Here is a 20851-nt window from a genome sequence, read left to right as displayed (position 1 = left end):
TTCAGGTTTTTAGGCTTGGCCCAGTGAGCGTGAGTGTGCGTCACTCCCCTCCCCTAAGCACAGGTGGACTTGCAGGGAAGGCTGCCAAATACTTTTGGTTTAGAGGGAGGGAGGGAGGGGTGTTGGCTGAGGTTGGTGGGCGTAGCAGTTTTTGTTTTGTTGTGTTTCTTAGATAACCGTTTCATGGAACGGTACCTTTTCACTCCTCCAAATCACTGACACACCTTCAGAGCAAATTTGAGTCTCTATCTCGCCTGCTCTCACTTTCATAAGTCTGCCAGTGCTGAGATAGTGCTGAGTTTCCTGACAGCAACTGAGTGCGCTAGAGAGGAACTGAAACCAAAACTTCTCTTCTTAAAAGGTCAGTAACATCTTACTGTCTCTTTTGCTCTCCTTTCTTTTTGGGTTTTTTTCACTTACATGTACTACTATTTCGCACATCCTAAAAAAGTCATAATGAGAGGTTCATATTTTCTGTGTGTTGTGGCAAAACTTTTAAAGCGTGCAAGAGCTGTCGGCTACCCACTGAGCACCAGAATCAGACTAAAGGATGGCTGACCTTTTGTAGAATCAGGTTCCCCCGTGTACTCACTTTAAGGTGCAAATCGCTCCACGTCTCAAACTTTTTATAATAGGACACGCAGTAAAAAATAAAAAATAAAAGGGATAACCAGCTATTCTCCGTGCTGTACAGAAACTTTCCTGCGTGTGTGTGTTTCTTGCAACAGATGTGCTCACAATGAAAGCCTCCCCTTTCACATAACAGCACACACTGAGGAGGAAGCAAGTGAAAGCATGACAAAGCTGGAACAGATTGAAAGACTGCTATCTATTTATTATTCATTTTTTTACTTTTACTTGTTATGACAGCAGCAGCTTGTATAACTGCACGATGAATGAATGATTCTGCACGATGATTTGTTTCTCCAAATTTTTCTTTGTCCTCCGCACAAGTCTGTCGTCAAGAATCTGCCTGAGTGGTTGTAAGTCAACATGAAACTGTGTCACATCTCCTAATTAATTGACATAGCGGAGATAAACTATCTGACATCTGCCCTCTGTGGATCCATCTCGAGATTCACTTTCATTCTCAGAGAAAAACATGTATAGGAGTCAGTTTCTCACACATGTGAGGGCAGAGGTGTGACATTCAAGATTATCTCACTCTTCCGGTCTGTGACCCCCCCCCCCCATGAAATAGCATGAGCAACTGTTGACCTTTAGCAGTATTATTAAAGGGTGATGATGTGCCATACTGGCTGATCTATCAGATAAAAGTATTACATTGTTTGAAGCTGAGAAACTATAATTTAATGATTCATAGAATTATCCGAATTAGTTACGTGTCAAGCGACCTCCATGTTCCTGTTAGTGAGAATGGCATTTCTTTGGGACTTTAGTAGTCTACTGCCGATGACTACACATTTAAACTTTTATATAAACTAATTGCAGTTATTCACAAATGCTATCAGTTCCTAGTTGTGCTGTAAAAACAGTTCAAATGTAATTAACACAGCTTCTTCTCAGCAGGTGAACCACATTACTGACGAGTTGGTTCATACAGGCACACATGATGGATAATTCAATAAAAGAAACTACCCTATAGAGACCAATGTATAGCTGTGAGGTAACAACACTGAATGTTCCCTCTAAAAAACTTTAAAGGAGCATGTATAGAACAGACATGCTTCAGCCTGAAACCCTTATCAGCCTTCATCATTAATGAAAAGAACAAACAAAGGCAGAACCTATAGAGCTCTCTTCCTGTCACAGCGGCGGTTAGATGGGGATAAAGTCTAGTAGACATTACCACCTACTCTCGTCACACACCCTGGCTAAAAACCTCTGTCTCAACTGAACCTGATCCTGTCAGGTCTTTTGTTACATCGGTATGTTTAAACATTACCTGAGGCACATTTCATTCATGTTTGCACAATCTCACCTGTAGCATACTGTATACGATGAGCCAATATTCAATGTAAAGGAACTGAACTTGAATTTAAACAAAAGTGCATTCTATAGGGTAAATGTGTGCGAGAGCGCAAACATACTTGATTGAGGAACCTAAAGAGCCGCGGATGAACGTGTCAAATGAATGAAGACGCAGCTTCATAATTGCAAAAACGTTGCAATGTGTTCATTATGAGACTGACAGAGTGAATGAGTCCACACGCCTTCTTCCCACCTGACAGCGTGTGGGCATGCCCATGTAACAGCATTTACACGGGCATGCACAGTCTCACTTTAACCTCCTTTGACACTGATGTCCTCTTGCCATAGTCGTCTTAAATCAGTGTTTTCAAACCCTGTTCGCACAGCTAAGACATAATCTTATCTATGCCAAGAAAAATCCAATCAGCTACCCGCTGGAGTTCAGGTTGATGCACGCTTGTGAGTTTGTATGTACACAATGGCCGAGTAGCTGTTTGTCCGTGCATGTGTGCGTGTCCGCCCTCCTCCGTAGGACGGCGATCCAGGTTTTGTTGTGTGTGTGTGTGTGTGTGTGCGTGGAGTTGGGCTGGGTGAGTAAGCCGCCCCTCACAGATGAATAGAGGATGGGAGGAGGCTTGAAGAGGCTGCCGTGGGTGGGAGGCCCAAGCCCTGCCAAAAAAGCTCCTTCTGTGGGATTTGTGTACTTTTGAGTTCCTCACGAAACACAGCGCTTGGCTCAAACGACAAAGCGAGCCAGGGAGGCAGGCACTCGTACTCCCAGAGGTCGGCTCGATCGAACCCTCTCTGCTTTTCATGCTATATTCTTTCTTTCCGTTTACAATTTCTCCATTTCCACCATTCTCCTCTTTTTTTTCGCTCCCTCTGTCCCTGCTGCTGCTTTTCATCACATTTGTCTTTAATAAAGTGATTATGTTCACATACCTTAACAGCTGGCAGCAACAATTTGCCCCCAAACCAGCTCTTTAGCAGTTCGGAGAAACTACAGTAAGCCTTTTGTAAAAAATAGAAATGTGTTTATATTATTATTGATATGTATTCAAATACCGTCAAGAATGTGTTATTTGCATCAGTATGTAACATTAATTATAAGGTGTATTTTTTATTTAAACTTAATTGCAACACATCAGCAGCTGCTGAGACTGAATACCTTCATGAAATACCTTTAACTTTTTATTTAATATGAATTACTCATAATGCTATACCCCTTGTACTAGCATTATCTTTCCCTAATGTTTTTTGTTTTCCCCACCAGGATCAATATCAATTATCTGTCACACGTTTCGCGTGTGACAGATAATGTGACAGATAATGTGACAGATTGTGTCGCGGCCACAATCTGCATTGTGCTTGTGCAACGAAGCATTTCACACACAAAATTGTGGGTGTTTCCTGAATGTTACCTAGATAATAGAAAATAGGCCTCTGTAACCACTGGCAACCCACCTAAGCCTCAGCCGAGTGACAAGTGCAAAGAGACATCACTCTGAGTTTAGCAATCTCTAAATTAAAACTGTACTTTGTAGAACAGGTCTGCAGGAAACAGAGAGTTGATTGTCATTCAGCATTAGGGTGTTGGGTGAAGAAAAGAAGACAGGAAGAAAAAAAAGAAGAGCATGATTTCATAATGTCTAAAAGAAAGATCTGGGTTGAATAAGTGGGTCCACCCACCTGTGTGTGAGAGGCAGCGAGAGAGAAAGCGGGGCTGGATGGTAGTTTTAGAGACATGAGTGTGTGGGTTAGGCTAGCTGGCCTGCTTATGCTATCTAATCACTGGGAGAGAAAGCAGAGCAGCATGCCTTGATCCACCCACCCACCCCAGACAAACAGCAGTTAGCCTGCTAAGTACTATATGTGGTGCCCTGCAGCTCAGGGCTGTACATGGGGGGGGGGGGGGAAACAGAGAATGAAATGTGACAGACTCGGTATAGGTAACAGACATTCAGCACAATTATGTCTCATTCTGTGCTGGGGAGGAAGAGAGATGTGTCAATCTGGAAGCCACTATGGGTCACGACTGTGACCCATGTGAGAGTGTGTGTGTGTGTGTGTGTGTGAGCGTGAGTGTGAGGCATGCTTGGTGTGTGTCACTGGTGAATGTGTTGGCCATACTCCAGCAGGTTTCAGGTATAAAACTAAAGAGAGCTCATTGACTGATTTTTAACCCAAATGGATATATTTGTTTTAACCCAAGGCTAAGCACTGGAAATAAGTAATGGATTCACTCGTGAAACTCCAATATGCACCCGTCAGGTAACAAAAACAATCACACATGTCAAAGTCTTCTTTGTCTCGGATTATCAGCGGCCCTAGTAACATGAATTATGTTACTGCTGAGTTGATTTCACGGCTTCTCTTTTGTCATGTGGGTCAGACACAGACTAGTTACCGGTGTGATACCTGAGTGGGTGGGATGAGATTGGGTGCGAGTCCAAAAATAGCTGACCTACGCATCACACTATTGTATTTTTGAGTGTGCATGTGGTCGAATGTGGTCCGCCACGCTATGCATGTGTGTGTGTGTGTATGTGTGTGTGTGCCATGACAGGCATCTGTCTCCCCTGCCCTGCAGCCTGACTGGTTTTAATTAGGAGGTGCCAGAGTGCCCGAGGGCTCTCCTGCTGACACACACACATACACATGCGCGCACACACACAAACAGGCCTACACACACACACACACACCTGAGGGCAGACAGAGGCTGTCCCGCCAAGGCCGGCCTCCTTCTCGTTATCACCACAAGGAGTTGTCCTCGTTCACCCCACGACCCTCCCAACACGCACACACACACACACACACACACAAATATTCACACCAAGCAAATCAAACAAACACAATACAGAAATTCTGAAGCGACAACGTGGAAGTGGTGGCTCGGAGGTTTGACAACTCGTAGATTTTGTTTGCATTTCCATATCATAAAATCTCCCTTAAACATAAAGAATAATTATATTTGTCTCCCACATACATTCAAGCTACCCTCACCCACAGCAGTGAGTTAATTACGGCCACCTGCAAAACACTGTAACTCCATGCAGCTTGTGTACTTAACCTCCCTTCAAGCTTCCGATACTGATTAAGGTGTTTGAAAAAGAAAAAAGACAAAACAGGGGGAAAGTTAAAGCACAAACGGACAGGTCAGCAGAAGGGAAACGCCCTCACCTCACTCACCCGAGTGGCATGCTCCAAGGTGAGTTCTAATGACCTGACAGATAGGTGTGCGTCTCTGTGATTGAGCGAGGCAGAGCGGTACGGTAGGTTTAACACATGCCTGCCTAACCTTTGTGTTACATTGCGTCTGTGTGTGTGTGTGTGTGTGTGTGTCCTTGGACTGGAGACAGGGGGTGTAGCCCTGGGAGGCTGCTGCTATGCTCTATCTCTGGACTGTTGGGGGATGATTGCCTCCCTTTCCTGCTTCTCTCCCACACCAAGCCACACCTGGGCTCCGACCCACCAGGGTAAAGGGCCTAAGTCGGGCATTTCTTTTGTGCTTATCTGTCGCTACAGTTATTAATTCAGGGAAGGTCTGATAACCATGAACTCTGTTTCCACGTTATTTTGCCATCTACACATTGCCAAATTATTTTAAACCGATTGTGAACTTCTCTCTCAAGCTCCTTTTTTCACACAACTACTTCTGCCACTTCTGATGTGTACAAGCTAGTGGAACCATATGAATGCCTTCCAAGAGACACGGTGTAAAAATGTGGCACTAGAGGGCTCTGTCACTTGCGTGAAACGAAACGACTGATTTTACCTCTTTTTTTGTTCAATGACAAATAATATTAACAGCATTAAGTGATCACACTAAGGGCTAGTACAGGTCTTAATATTCAAGGAACCAAATTCATAATGACAACAAGCCTGTGTGTGAGACTTTTGTTTTACTGAAACACGCAAATTAGTGCTCTATGGTATGTGACTGCATTGCTACTACATTAAGGTCTGAGTTGTTAGTTTTCAGAGAGAAATCTTACTGCTTATGATATTGTACAGCATCAAAGTCACCACGATATCAACTTCATGTAATGATGCTTCACACACCCACCCACCCCCCTGCAAAGTGCCAATCTGGTGCCCTGGTACATGTATCGTGCTGGGCGCAGCAGGTGGCAGTAAACAGGTATGTTGAGACGCCAGACAGACAAACAAAACAGATGACTCTTACTCAGCCCCCTTGAGTCCTTTCTTGTTTTGTGACTTTTAGCACAAAGACTGAGCGACGAGACTCACCACATGTTGGTGAAGCCTAACACTCGCGGAGGACAGAGGGCGGAAAGGCACCGTCATTTAGCCTGATGATTATATACCAAAGAAATATAAAATGCAGAAGCACCAACATAATTTTTCTTGTTCATTCGACAGTAATATAATTCATTTCATGCTTGTATTATATCCGCCATGCTATACTGTGTGCACATTGCAAGTGGGCTGAAACACCTAAGAGCTGCAAAGCAAAAGAAAGTGTATTTTACATGTCACACGTCTGCCCAAGTTTGCAGAGTTTAGAACAAAGCAGTCCACACAGGTACCACTTACAGTGTGCTGCTATGACGGCAGTGACGCGTTTAGAATAGATAGCCGATCTTATACGATGGCAAATGTTGTTTTTCTGGCCGTCTGGCGGGCCTGCTAGCAGTTAGTGGCTAACCCTGTTTATATATACTAGATGCCAATGTGAGCTGGCCTCAGCTCTCACCCGGGACAAAACAGTGTAAACCACCAGGGCATGGGCTGTGGTTTGCTTTAGTCCATGTTTTCCCCAAAGGGAAGTGGGCATAGCAGTCTGATGTCCCCTATGATGTCTACTTGTTTGTGGAGGTTAACTCAACACAATTTGACTGCTTTCACAGTCTGATTGTCAGTTATGATTCGGATGATTTGGTTAGAAATATTTTAGTAGATTTGAAGATCGTGTAACCACTAAGATAACAATCCTGCATTTCCTCACTTTATGAAGAAGAGGATGTTCTTAATTGTATGTTAGATAATCAAATTTACTTATCATCTGTACCACTGTTTTGTTTTTAGGTCTGTCGGACAAAACATAGTCCTCCTTAAGTGTAAAATAAACGCAAGCCACAACCTCCGGTTCTGAAAAATGAAGCCAACAAGGAAGGGCCAAAAACTGCAGTTTTTTTAAATGGCTTCATGAGGCTCTCTCCAAAATTGAGTCAATGTTTACAGCCTTTTACAAAAAACTATTTTGGTCTTTATTGCTTATTTCCCCCTTATTGACGACACTACGAGGGGTGAATTATTATTCAACTCACCAGTTAAAATTAGGCATAATTGAGGGCGTGGACGCTTTGAGCGACAGGTGGGTGTCGTCTCAGGTCAGGAACTGCTAACTGCGATAGCTGTCTCCTCTACTGCCTCAGCGCCACTGACAATCCGCCTCTTTGGATTAGCCGGGAGTTAGGTTGTGTCATCACTTCCAAGATGGAAGACCACAGAGACTACTTGCGTATTTTATAAAGTCTATGCCCAAGCGGTGAAGCCCTCCTGCTGTAAGCAAACTTAATTGAAAAAAGAATAATACAATAATACAAAGGGGCGTGGCTTAATGATGTCATACAGGAAAGCCCAATGGCTTTTTCAGATCCTGTGAATGTGCTATGTCATAACATGTGTCCTGTCTGTGGAAGCAAAGGAAAAGCTTTTTCTCTCTTTCTTGCTGTGTCATAAAACACACACACACACACACACACACACACACACACACACACACACAATATAACACGACCTAAGGAAGCAGTATTGTAAGCCATGCTCTGTGCCATTACGTTTTGTTTCCATGAACTTGTAACAGCAAACTCACATTTTCGTGACGTTTAATATTTACCCAATCACCTGCTAAACAGGCTCCCTCTTCTAAACTGAACTGGCTTATTTCTATACCTTTCTGCATAAACGTCCTCCTCCTCCATGTAGAGGTGGTGGTCTGCTCACCAACTGTTACCGTGCTTCTTTGGCAATTTTCTGACTCAAAACAGGAATCTGGCGTTGGCTTTCTGTTCTCTTCAACCTGGTTTTTGAAACCTTGGTTTAAAAAAAAACAAGAAAACGTTTCTACAAAATGGAAAATAAAACTGCAAACAGGTTGTGGTATCTTTTTAGCGCTTGTGGTTCAATTCTGTCTCAGATATTGTCTGTGATAAATGTAGTAATATTTTCCCTCAAAATGAACACCATTGACTGAGTCAGCCACTTTTATAGGGTTCTGACTGCAGGGTGCCACATGCTAAAGTGTGTTAATGTGTTTTCAGTAATTAGTCTGTTGTGACTGAGTGTTTATGGGGGCTACACATACCCAGCGCGCACCTCGTTGTCTTTAACCCTCCATAGTCGGAACACATGCACAGAGGTCTCAAAGAGCCTGTTGTATGTTAGTTTGAGTAAGGCATTTAGTTTTGGGCGGAACCATATTTAAGAGGAAAGAGAGAATAGCAGGACTCTATTTTAAACAGGTGTTAAACTGAAACTAACTGGCTTTAAGTTGTAGCTTTCTCGGAGTGACTACTTTTAGTCCTGTATATCTCTTCATCTCAGCTTGAGACCAACCAAAAGAGGTGCACAAAATAGTTTCCCAACTTTTCTCTCTCTTTCTCCTTTCCTTTTTTTTAACCCTCCCTCAGTCTCCCCAAACAACCCCTTCGAGTTTCTTTGCCCCGGTCCCTTTATACCAAAAATCCACTCTTAACACAACTAAAAATTCATTTTGTCTGACCTAAATCAGAGGGTGTCTGCGCCATGGGCTTATTACACAGTGCGCTTAAACTTGTGTTGTGGAGGAGGATGGGGTATTATTATCTTCCAGCTACCCACCCTGCTATAAAAACTAGTGGTGCGACATCTCCACAGCGCAGTGCTGCTGCCCTCCCTCCCTTCCTCTCACTCTCTCGCTCGTCCTACATGAGCCACACACAACAGTGAGCCTGACTCTTTACTCCACACTAGCCACTCTGCTACACAGACAGACCCAAGAATCACACTGTTCTCCTCTGTTGCGCTGCTTTAGCTTCTCTTCATTGGATATTCCTCCTCGGGTGTTTTTTTTTTCTTTATGTATTTTTGTGAATGGGCATCCGTGGCCGGTGTGGGGAGCTGGTGAATGGACTGACCGCCTGGCTGACTGATTGACAGACTGGCAAAGAGAGAGGCAGCTGAGATTCAATTAAAAAGGGCAATGCTGAGAGGTCAAGCGAGGAGCAACAGAGCTTCTTCGTAGTCTGGAAATACAAAGACACGTGAGGGGAATCAAGAAACTGAAGGCACGGTAGGTGATGGGTGCTGAAAGCTGTGGAATGCTGGCGAACGTATCAAGACATGTGTGAATTTTGTGGAAGCCAGAGTTTTGGAGTATGCACATGGGTGTGTGTCTGTGCGTATATGTCCACAATAATTTGTCACATTGTTTCAGAGTCTGCGTGTGTGCGAACAAGCTTGCACTTGTGCATTATGTTTCAGTGAGCACACGTGCAGCACTTCGCGTCCATATTTAAAGAGTGTTGTAGCTCCAGATCATAAAGACCTGACAAGGTGCAAACAGGTCAATAAAGTCACTTAATGGCTCATGTAATCATTTAGGCTGGAGTGTAAATATTGTGCTGTAAAGTTCTGGAAATAGCATGAGCGTTTATAGCATCGCAGCACGTCTTTCAAACATAGTAGTTTAAGTGAGCTTAAGTATGTGTTTTGCCTCCAACAGTAATTATACATTGCACTTTTAGATATTCCCTATCTATACGACATTCTCCTTTAAATCCACAATATATACTCAGGTAGTTCATAAAGATGGAGGGGATGTTTGTGAGTGGGGACAAAATAAAAACATGTTATGGATTTGAGGGTGAGCTGTAAATTACTGTTTACAACAGACTTGTTGTTCGCCAGCTTATAAACCTCTTACCTCATGTAGTTGCAAAAGGCCATGACCAGTGTCACCATTACAATTGTTAACCAGTTTTGATTGGCATTCATGTATTAAGATTTGTTTGTTTTAGCTCACCAAATGCTCTATTGAAATTCTGAGCATGACAATTCTGAGCATGACAATTGTTGAAAATGGATGCAATTCACTGTAAGAGGGAAATAAAATACATGAAATTAAGCTGTATGTAAAAAACGTATATTGAGGGTTCTTCAGTTTGCATTGTGTCAGATACTGTAATATTTATAAAGTCACTTTAAAAGAGTACCTTAAGTTAGACACCTTCTTAGGCTCACAAAAGGCTCACAAAAGTCTTTCACAAACACAAAATAATTAATTATTAATCAATGTCAATTACAAGTTTGCTTGATCACATATTTTAGCTCTGATAATATCTCATTAGCAGTTTTTAACCTGCACCTGTCTGTGCTTAATAAAGACATATTGCTTTTTTTATTCACTTTTCTTTTTAATTTCAACAAGTTATGGTAATTCCTTTAAAAATACTAAAGTAAGAAATTGAAATGAAGGATACAAGGCATGACTATAAAACTGCAATAATATCCCTGATTTATATTTTAAAATATATATATATATATATATATATATAATATATTTTTGATTTTATATTGTACCATTCTCAAAGACTCAAAGATAATTTGGGGGTCTTCATTCAAACCCGAAACATAGGGTGAATCTGTCCTTTGGACAGCAAAAAGTCTAGAAGCAACATTCTTAATCACTGAACCGATATTCAGCAGCGAACCCTAAACTTTTGTTTACTTTGGGGCTGAGAGAGATAATGGTGTGTAGCTGAGGGCCCCCCTGAAGGCTCGAGAGATGACATTTAGTGCAAACAGGCTCTTTAAGGTGCAGAGAGAGTTGAATTGGCCTCAGGATCTCTTAAGAACAGACTCAGTGTTTTCTTCAAATATTTCATTTGATCACACTGATAATACATGCAACATTAGTATTAATTAAAGGCATAAATTGTAGATTATTTTCTGAAATAATAGCAGTGAAAAATTAAATCTAATAATGAATCTATTAGTACACCTGTTGACACATTTTAACAAGAATCTCTCTTAATTAAAGTGAGGTTTATGGTGACACATATTAGAAATGTATTGAACTAAATCTAATATCTAATATCTAATAAAAGTAATTCTGTACTTACATTAACAATATGTATGACAGCACAATCATTTCCTACAAGATTTGTTTTATAACAGCGTAAATGTGGAATACATATGCACCAAACTGTGCACCAAACTCTGTGTAAACTTCCCATAAATAAGTTTCAAGCGATCCTCAACTTTTAAGCAAAACTTGTGCAGTTAAATGCTCACTTTTGGCCCAGACATTTCATCATTATTGAGAAGATAAAAACACAACCCGGTTTGTGTAACTGGCATCATCTGCTGTTCACCTGCTCAAGTTGACAGCAATTAAGAATTTAAAATCTCCCCCCTATAGGCTCCAGACAATTGTCATTTAAAACTCCAACCAAGGAGGTGTCTCCTGGAGAAACAGGTGCACTGTTGTACTGGTGATAATGGACTAGCTTACACAGTAGGTCAAATCAATGTCTTCTACTAATAAGGGGTGGATTTGGGCTGTCAATACTATAAATTATTGTCCGTGCAATTGCCCATCTGTGACTGTTGTTCAGCAGGTGTTTGCTATGGGCGGTTGGTGACAGGAGTAAACTTTGGCTGCTGGTGATTTAGCATGTGGGTCAGGTGGATGCACTGGTCTGACAGGGATAAACTAGGCCTGGGTGTTGTAGCTTACAGGCCAAATGAGTGTCTGCCCGTGACAAGGGTTGAGATGGACATTAGCTGCTGATTTGTGGCCTGAGCGGTCAGGGCTGGGGACAAGTTCGAGTCATAATGATGATACAGCTGCAATAGGGACAGAGAGAGGAGGAGAAGGAGAGGAGGAAGAGGAGAATGATTAGGATGTGGTGGAGGTGGCGGTGGTGGTGGTGGTGGTGGTGGTGGTGGTGGTCAGATCCCGGAAAGCAGTTCTTGGGACAAAGACGACGCTGAATGGAGGTGACACATCATTTGGGGTGGGAGTGCTGAGTTGAAAGTGTTAGTGACTAAGTGAGTGAGAGGAGACGTGGCCGGTACCGGTACAGGCGGATAGAGAGAGACAGACAGAAAGGCAGGACTGTCCATTAGAGGTCAGTTTATTAATTGAGCTGATACTGAGGTATGAATACTTTTCACGCATGGAACTGAAATTCCTGTTAAGTCAATTAATTCTGTGATGCATGTGCGATAAACAGAGATAGGTGCTACAGCTGACGATTGCAGAAAAATATGATTTGGACTTTTGATTTATTCAGAAACCGTGTCCCCTAATGATGGCAGGTTGTTATAGTCAGACAATCATTAACTGAGTGAGTTTTTATCAGAAAGAAAAAGTGAGGTTGTCCTTCCTTGACTTTACTGGAAGAGTAAGATGGATGAGGAGCCAAATGACTTAAGCAGTAATTATCAGAGTCCTTTCACAAGGCGTCCCCACCCTGGCTGCTCTGTTGGCTGAACGGGGTGGGGTGGGTTTGGGGGGGGGGGAGGGTAAAAGGGTTAAGGCTGTTTGGCTGATGAAATGTCGCTCCAGGACCTTGTGGTGGGAAAGCTGTGCCCTCCTCCCCTCCCTGTCTATGTGGCACATCCTCCTTAGATCCTCTCCACATTGTAATTAGGGGCCGGCCGCTAAGAGCTAGCGCGAGCTAGTGGCAGGCAAACAGTGGGAACGGAGGGGAGTGGTGCTCGCTGGGGCACCAGGCGAACAAACAGCAACAGCAGCACGTGTCTCATAGTTCCAGGAGTGGGTGGGATGGGTCGAGAGCAAACGAATGACAGCGGGTTCGCCAAGCCCTCCCAGTCCGACTCTTTTTCTCTCCCTCTTATCCCCTCAGTGTTGTTCCAAGCTCTGCACTATTGTTTGCCTTGGCAGGCTGTTACAGGGAGGGGCCCCTCGGCTGGTGTTTGTGCAACCTGTTAGGGAACTTTTAGGGCCATCTGATCTCTCCCCTGCTCTCCCACTGGCGATTCTCTCACCTTCTACCCGGGCTATAACTTTTATGTATGTTGTGGTGTGAAATATAATAGAAAAAGGATATCGCTCTGTCTTTCTGGAGGCAACATTAATCTGCACAACAGATCAGTGAACAACGTTTTATAATGCGGCGCGCGTGACCTGAGCTTACAGCACAGGATTTGCACAACGCTGTGGTGGTTTGTATGAAACTTTATATGGATAGAATCCCATTTTCTGTTCATCGTTCATTATTTCTATTTCAAATATATAATTTCATCAGCTGGCAACTTTTCCCTGCTGCTCTTTTGTTCCAGTTTTCCCATCGGAGTAGTTTGCGGTAGCTCTATGCAGTAGGTCTGTGGTCCTATATCTTATACCACCACCCCCTCTGTAGACATTTTTAATTATGACCACACTGTATCAATGGCATGGACATAGCAACAGTTACCTAGCAACAAGATGGACAAGAATAAACTACATGTAAGATTGGTATCCAAGTTGTATACCTGCAGGTGAACGAAGGGATTTTCTGAAAAAGAGTTTTTTTTTCCCTCTCTGGTGTGATCACCTGAAGCACAAAAGCAAGTGTGTGTGAGAGTGTGTATGTGTGTCTGTGTATGTGTGGCTTCAGCCCTGGCCCATTTAAATCCAGTCAACAATGCAGCTGTGGTGAGCGGGCCCGCTTCAAAGTATTTATCTACACATGCCTCCAGTGACCACCAAGTGTGGAGTCTAAGTTTAAGCTCTATTCATAGATGTGAATGAATGAGCACCCTGCCAGGGGACGTTTTATCACCGTAGCTGTAAACAACAGCACAGTGAATCAACAGGTAGGAACTCAGGCAGCTGTGGAATGAAGGTTTTAAAGAAAAGTGTGCAGAGATTTTTGCGAGCGCATCGAAAACAATGTCGAGCTCTTAGTCACAGAGACGTAAATCAAATGAGAGGGGAGAGGATAGACTGCAAAAGTAAGCATTTTGACAGGATACAGTATCTAGAGTACAATCTGACCTCTTTTGACGTTCTCTTCATTTCTCACCACATCCCAATCGCATGCGGCATTGTTCAAATGAAGGTATTCGGCTGGCTTTGTGCTCGTATCTGGTAGAGACAGTCGAGAGGGATGAACGTCACACAATTTATCACAGAAACTCTCACGCACTTATCATCAAGTGTCGAACAGAAGCAGCAGCAAAAATGTTACTGCGAAAAAAAGTCCACTCTTGTTTAATGTGTCACCAAAGATGATGGGTTTCCCTAACTCACACAGTCGAAACACGTCCTGTACCAGAAATCGTGATAGCACATTCAAGAATAAATATTACAAGATGTGATGTTTGCTGAAAATGAGACATGCTTTATTTACCGCTTGTTGCCTTTGCTGCACAGATGGCACACAAACAAGCAAGCCTACAGTATATTTTAATAAAGCGAGACTGTCACTCATTGTTGTTAACAATATCAGCTTCGCTTAGGAGCCTCCATCTATTCAAGTATCGACACTTTCAAAAATTCCTTCATCTAATGAATGGATGCTGCTTGTCATCAGTGACAACGAGATGTGGATAACTTGACACTGCTATTGCACTCTTTAAATCAATGTTTTAGAATAATTAACTGCTTCATTATTTGCTTTAACATGCCCTCGTCACTGTCCCGTTGGCACTTCCTCCTCGAGAGAATCACTGCTGTAAAATCAAGTGCTGCTTCATCCCAAGATAACAAAATGTTTATGATACCGACTTGTCCATGTGGATTTTTATTGTGAAAATGACTGTGACCAATCATTACCTGGCAACAGGAAATCAAAGAGGACATGTTCAAATGAATCACTGTGTAACATTCTCCAGGTATTTTCAGTCAAACAAACACTCAATCAGCTGCACAATAAGTTACTTAAGTTTATTATTCAAACAAAGACGGTATCCTTGTGACATTTCTCCTTGTTAATTTGTTATATATTCAGGAATATCTCACTTAGGTCAAAGTCTCTTTCACAAGACAGACATGAGAACAAATTGTGCAACATGAACAAATATTTAAAAGCTTGATCGTATCATCTATATTAATGTTATTTTATATCTATACCACTGTCGTATTTTTTTGGGTGTGCAAAATTGCTTTTTTTTTATCATGGAAATGTGTTAAGAATATTTGTTGCGTGTGGCAGACTGAATGTTATTTTATCCAGACAGACTATAAAAAGTCTTGAAGGACTCTCGAAATACCTTCAAAACTGTTGTTAAATGACCTTCCAGGCTTTTGAAAGATTACCAGGGATTTATAACATCACATGAGACGCACAACACGAAAGACTATTAGTCAAATTAAAATAGTGTGGAGGCTTTGAGAGCAACAGAATTATGTCTTTTTCAGTGTGACCTTCTTATTTAAGTGTCACTAAACAGTGCATTGTTATTGCCTTCTATCTAGATAACAGCAGAGAGGAGAATGGTTCATCACAGAGAGGAGGACCGGATTGGGATCCCCTTCCCAAATCACAGCAGTGATGTCCTCTGCAGCCTCAATGAGCAGCGCCGTGACGGGCTGCTCTGCGATGTCGTCCTCATCGTCCGTGACCAGGAGTACCGCACCCACCGCTCCGTTCTGGCCGCCTGCAGTCAGTACTTCAAGAAGCTCTTCACAGTGGCCACCGCTGATGGTGATCATCATCACACGGCGGCCGTGTACGAAATCGAATTTGTGGCCCCGGAGCCCCTCACAGCCATCCTGGAGTTCGCCTACACATCCACTCTAACCGTGACGGCGTCCAACGTGAAAGAGATCCTGAACGCAGCTCAGATGCTGGAGATCCCCTGCATCATCAATGTTTGCCTGGAGATCATGGACAGCGGGGGTGGAGGCGGCGGCGGAGGCGAAGGAGGGAGAGCGGAGGAGGGAGAGGAGGAAGAGGAGGATGCAGAGGAAGACGAGGAGGAGGAGGAAGAAGAAGAAGAGGACGAGGAGGAGGACGAGGGGTCGAGGAAGGACGAGCAGGAGGACGAGGAGGACAATGTCAGCGAGAGGTCGCTGCAATCGTCGGAGAGCAGGGGGGAGCAGACGCCCCCGGGGACGGAGGACTCGCCGCCTCCTAGCACCTCCAAGTACCACCAGCAGTTTGACCTGCACAGAGAGTCCCAGTCTCCAGACACCATGAGAGGGAAACAGGTACTTCACTGGATAATTTATTTCTGTTATTTATCTTGTATTTTTATGGAAAAAAAAAAAATACTTTAGAATTCTAAAGTTCTAAAGGCTGATGATGCTGTCTTGTTTTGCAGGAGAGTATGGAGAGTCGGGCCTTGAAGGATTTCTCCATCGAATCTCTCCTCCAGGAGGGTCTCTACCCCCGTATGTCAACACTGGACAGGAGGGCCAACTTCTCTCCTCTCCTGCCAGGCTTCTACCCCTCCATGTGGGCTGCCGAGTTCCCAACCTTCCCCAAGCAGCTCCTAAACACAAACCACCACCAGCATCCCCACGCGGGGGCACCACAGCACACCAGGCTCCCCCACCCCTTCCCCATCTCCGCTCCGCTTGACGCCTCAAGGCCACTCAATCTGGCAGCGAAAAGAGGGATCATAAAGGAGGAGATTAAAGAGGAAATCCCGCTCAGTCTGCTCCACGGCGACTTCCTGAAGGAGTTCGTCAGCTCGGGCCTAGGCAGCACCATGAACACTGGGTCAGTGCCGTCAGAAGGTCACGCTCTGGGTCCGATAAAGGATGAGGCCGACTTCCGGTCATACCTGAGCTTCCTGAGCTCCGCTTCCCACCTGGGGGCGCTGTTCCCTCCCTGGCAGCTGGAGGAGGAGAGGAAGATGAAGCCTAAAGCGTCGCAGCAGTGTCCAATCTGCAACAAGGTCATCCAAGGAGCTGGGAAACTGCCGCGGCACATGAGGACACATACAGGGGAGAAACCGTACATGTGCACTATCTGTGAAGTTCGATTCACCAGGTATGTGAAGCAGCACTTCTCATCAGACCATCATCATTAGTTCTCTTTAAGTGTTCCACATTAACAGGCCACACAGAGATCCTCTTGAGATCTTCCGGTTCCTGTGTGCTTTGACTTCAAAGCACCGGGTTATGTAAATCCGCAGGGTTAACAGAAAAAGTACCCCTTTCTCTTTTGACTGAGGTTAATGTGTTTTCACCAAGTCTGAATATCAAAGAGCTCAAAGTGGAAAGCCCCCTCCGCTGGTTTCTTTGTATTAGTGATATGTCACTCACCAACATCCTCCCACTTTGGCATATTTTCCACCTTTAATGTTGTCAGTGGAGACAAATCATCTTTACCATTTTTAAATGTGCAAAAGAAGATCTAAAAAGGGCAAAGAAAAGCAATGTTGTAATCTACGTGTTAACCTTTCCCTCCACAACACACTGTACAAAAACATGTGGTTTTGTTCTTTTCTCAGACAAGACAAACTCAAGATCCACATGAGGAAGCACACCGGTGAGCGCCCCTACATCTGCCTCCACTGCAACTCCAAGTTTGTCCACAACTACGACCTGAAGAACCACCTGCGTATCCACACGGGCGTCCGTCCGTACCAGTGCGAGCACTGCTACAAAAGTTTCACGCGGTCCGACCACCTGCATCGACACATCAAGAGGCAGAGCTGCCGCATCTCCCGCCCCCGGCGAGGACGAAAACCAGCTGCTTGGCGGTCCACACCCACCAGCAACTTCCTGTGCCCACCTACTGCTGCCACCAACAACCGGTTTGAGGAGAACGGGTTAGGCCCCGCTTACCAGGGGGTCAAGGGTCACGGACTTGGGGAGATGCTCGGCAACAGGGGTCTCGGTTTTAAGAGCGGGGACGGCAGGGAGGACCGGCGAGCGGAGGGGAAGGGCGTCGCAGAGGGGGAGAAGGCAGCAGCAGGGAGGCAGAGGGGAGTGTTTGCCTTCGCCCTGGCTGGAGAAGAAGTGCTTACCCACTCTCCTTTTTATGCTGCGACCCCCGACCCCTGGACCATGAGACTGGAGCGCGCTCCACCCATCCCTGAGCCAGCCAAATGAACTGTGGTCCGTGGAAGAAAAAACAAAAAGACAAGAAAAAAAAGTCTCTTGAATCTCTGCGTCTGTTCTGCTCCAGGAAGTGAAAGCCCCTTTGTCAAAAAGTGAAAGTGAGATCAATTAACCTTTTGAAGGCTGCTGAGTCGCAGGAGTATAACAGACTTGTTTTCCTGATGGTCAGACACAGTCTAATTATATCATTTCAAAGATGTCACGTTAAGTAATTGTTTACAAAATATTTTGATAGCATTTAAAAGGAGGCAAACAGTTTGACACTGCTGATGAGGACAACCATCGGAATGCTGTTATATATATTATTTGCATTATTTATCTACAAGGTTGTCTAAAATGCTATTAATTCTAAAACATCTCAATTCTACAATGTCCTCTGAAGCAAGGCGCGATGAGGCTTTTATACTGAAAAGTATTCATGTGCAGTCAAATATAAGAATCAGAGCAGGACCTATTGCAATTGTTACAACGCTGAATTAGTGACTATGATGAATGTAAACTAAAAAATACATAACAAAAGGTTATTATAACGTTTCAGTCTCATAATGAAAGGGAAGTGAAGTAGACATAAATTAATAAAATACAGTTTAAATAAAATAAAAATAAGCCTTCATCTAAACAAATAACAGTGAGTTACATTTTGAATAGTTGTGTTTTAAGTGTTAAAAAAGGACCGGTGCTTTAAAAAAGAAAAAAAACATTAAAAAGGGTTTATTAGAGCAGGGCGTAGTCTGGCACATGTCCTGTAATGTTTGATCCTGATATTGTTATTTAATGATATTCCAAAACAAAGGGAACCCACTTGAAGTCTAATAAATCAGGACATTTGATAATGTGTTATTAGCCTTTCACTGCCTTGTTCTGGTTTAAGCTCCTCGTCTGCACTATTGTACATAGACACAAACTTTTTGGCCATGGTGTTGTTACTTACAGTTGCGTTGCTGATGTAAAAAAAAACATATATATATATATATTGATCTTTAAAAGGCATCCATCCAAAGATGTGTACTTTGATATTTCAAAGACTTGAATACGACTTTGTTTAAATGTTTATGGATATGTGTCTTCAGAGGATGTACATTTCTGACTAATCAACTGTCGCTTTAGCTATACAGTATGCTTGTGTTTTCTCTGCTGCAACAAATCAAGAGGGCTTCAGCCCCGTTTTTTCATATAATGTTCATCTCTGATTTGTGTATAAAGAAGTGATTTGAATTTGAATTGAAATGGGAAAGTATTTTCTTGCTATTTATGCATATTTAAATGAATGAGCCTTGGCTATATTTTGCAAATCTGTTTTATAAAGACACTAAATGTTGAACTTCGCTCTTCTTTCGGAGTATTTTTTTTCATAAAATGACCAAGTTGCATGCGTGTGAATGTCTGTATTGTCCCGGTTCTAAGCGGTCTCCCCGTGGTTATTGAGTAATGTTAACACAGTATTGAGTCAGTATTGAGTCAGTGCGATATGAAACCAAATTGGGTCAAATTTAACACAGTGATTTCTTTGATGTGTACATTTTTTTCTGAAACTTTTTGCATTTCGCATAAAGTTTGCTACTTCTGTAAAATGATTTAAATCAACTTTTAAGTAAAACTATTTGTTTTATTTTCATGGATCATATTTAGCACGGACCAATGCCACACACCACAGCATTTACACGCCTGGATGGGTCTTTAAAATATGCAAAACTCAACAAGAAAATACATACAAAACAGCACAAAACACAACCATTGATACAATAAATAAAATAAAACCCTGCATTACATTAAATCCCAACTACATGAATGATCCTTCTTTAAAAGCTGAGCCAAAACGATCTCAGTCATGATCCAATTTGATCTGTGGGTGAGGAGTTCCACATAATGAGGATTTAGGATTACCGGCCTCTTACCGGCCTCTTACCATCCCTTTAAAACCCTGAGAGGTACCAGCAGGTCACTGAGCACCTTGGGTGGTTATTTAGGCCTTTATGGATGAATATTAGCAAATTAAATCAACATATTTAGCTTCTAAACAACATATCAGTGTTGGGATCTTATTGACTTCCTTTTTTAATTGCATGATTATATATATCATCTTAAGAGGCGAGATTGTAGGAGACGCTTGTGAACAAGAAGTTACACAACAACTTAAATGTTAAAGTGAAGTAAAGCTGGTACACTACCTGCCACTCTGCTGTATTAGTTCACACCCACACAAAGAAGACCACAGATGCAGCTCGCTCCTCAGCTGGAGGCTAAGAGGTATTATTATTTCTTTACTGTAATGTTAGGTCGCACAACAGCTGACATCCCTGCTGAGGTCAACTCTGCATTTGTGCTACGAAGAGTATCTATGAAATTTGTCCTGAATAATAATGATAACACGTGGAGAGTGCTGATAAAATGATAAAATGTAATAATAACAATCAAATAAAATATAGCTAATCATCCAATCCACTCCCTCAGTGTCAATACGCAGCAAGTCAAAGGCAATGAGTCACTGTTAAAAGGTGAGCAAGGATGAAATGATTCACGCTAACAACAGCATACTGTATGTGAGCTATGTATGACTGATTACAGCAACAGTTATCTTCAAGAAGATTTGATTAAGTTATCGAATGACCAAGTTTAAGGATATTAGAACCAAACTAAATGGTAAAAACGGCAACACATACCTCATTTGTCAATGAGAGGTGTATTTATGGATCAATAAATCATTTAATAATGATGATGATTATACCGCGACCCGACGCCGGATAAGTGGAGGAAAATGGATTCATGGATGATGATTATTATGCTGCAGAGACTCTGATATCTTTGATATTTTTAGCTGTATTGATCAAAACGTTATAGTCAGATCAGTCCGGTTTTGTTGTTGACTGAGTTTATTGTTTGTCTTCT

General features: G+C 42.8%; 1 protein-coding gene across 2 annotated transcripts; it reads left to right on the top strand.

The window, feature by feature from the left end:
- Window positions 1–219: 219 nt before the first annotated feature.
- zbtb7c (zinc finger and BTB domain containing 7C) lies at window positions 220–19926 on the top strand. 2 transcript variants are annotated; one of them, XM_031860226.1, is made up of 4 exons: window positions 220–361; window positions 15368–16102; window positions 16216–16889; window positions 17353–19926. In XM_031860226.1, the coding sequence occupies exons 2-4, from the start codon at window positions 15386–15388 to the stop codon at window positions 17954–17956; spliced, it is 1995 nt and encodes a 664-aa protein (XP_031716086.1). In that variant the 5' UTR covers window positions 220–361; window positions 15368–15385; the 3' UTR covers window positions 17957–19926. The 2 variants fall into 2 exon arrangements, with proteins under 2 accessions (XP_031716086.1, XP_031716085.1); XM_031860225.1 differs by lacking the exon at window positions 220–361 and adding an exon at window positions 1229–9229.
- The last annotated feature ends 925 nt before the right edge of the window (window positions 19927–20851 follow it).

Source organism: Anarrhichthys ocellatus, unplaced genomic scaffold (genome assembly GCF_004355925.1).
Source record: "Anarrhichthys ocellatus isolate YVR2014 unplaced genomic scaffold, GSC_Weel_1.0 scaffold23, whole genome shotgun sequence".
Classification (NCBI taxonomy): Eukaryota; Metazoa; Chordata; class Actinopteri; order Perciformes; family Anarhichadidae; genus Anarrhichthys; species Anarrhichthys ocellatus.
The sequence above is the reverse complement of the archived record's forward strand: the minus strand, read 5'-3'. Positions and strand labels throughout refer to the sequence as shown.

Coding starts and splice junctions, on each gene's coding strand:
- zbtb7c (XM_031860226.1), top strand. CDS start 15,386: ATGGTTCATCACAGAGAGGAGGACCGGATTGGGATCCCCTTCCCAAAT. Junction 16,103..16,215: donor ACACCATGAGAGGGAAACAG/GTACTTCACTGG, acceptor CTTGTTTTGCAG/GAGAGTATGGAGAGTCGGGC. Junction 16,890..17,352: donor TGTGAAGTTCGATTCACCAG/GTATGTGAAGCA, acceptor TTCTTTTCTCAG/ACAAGACAAACTCAAGATCC.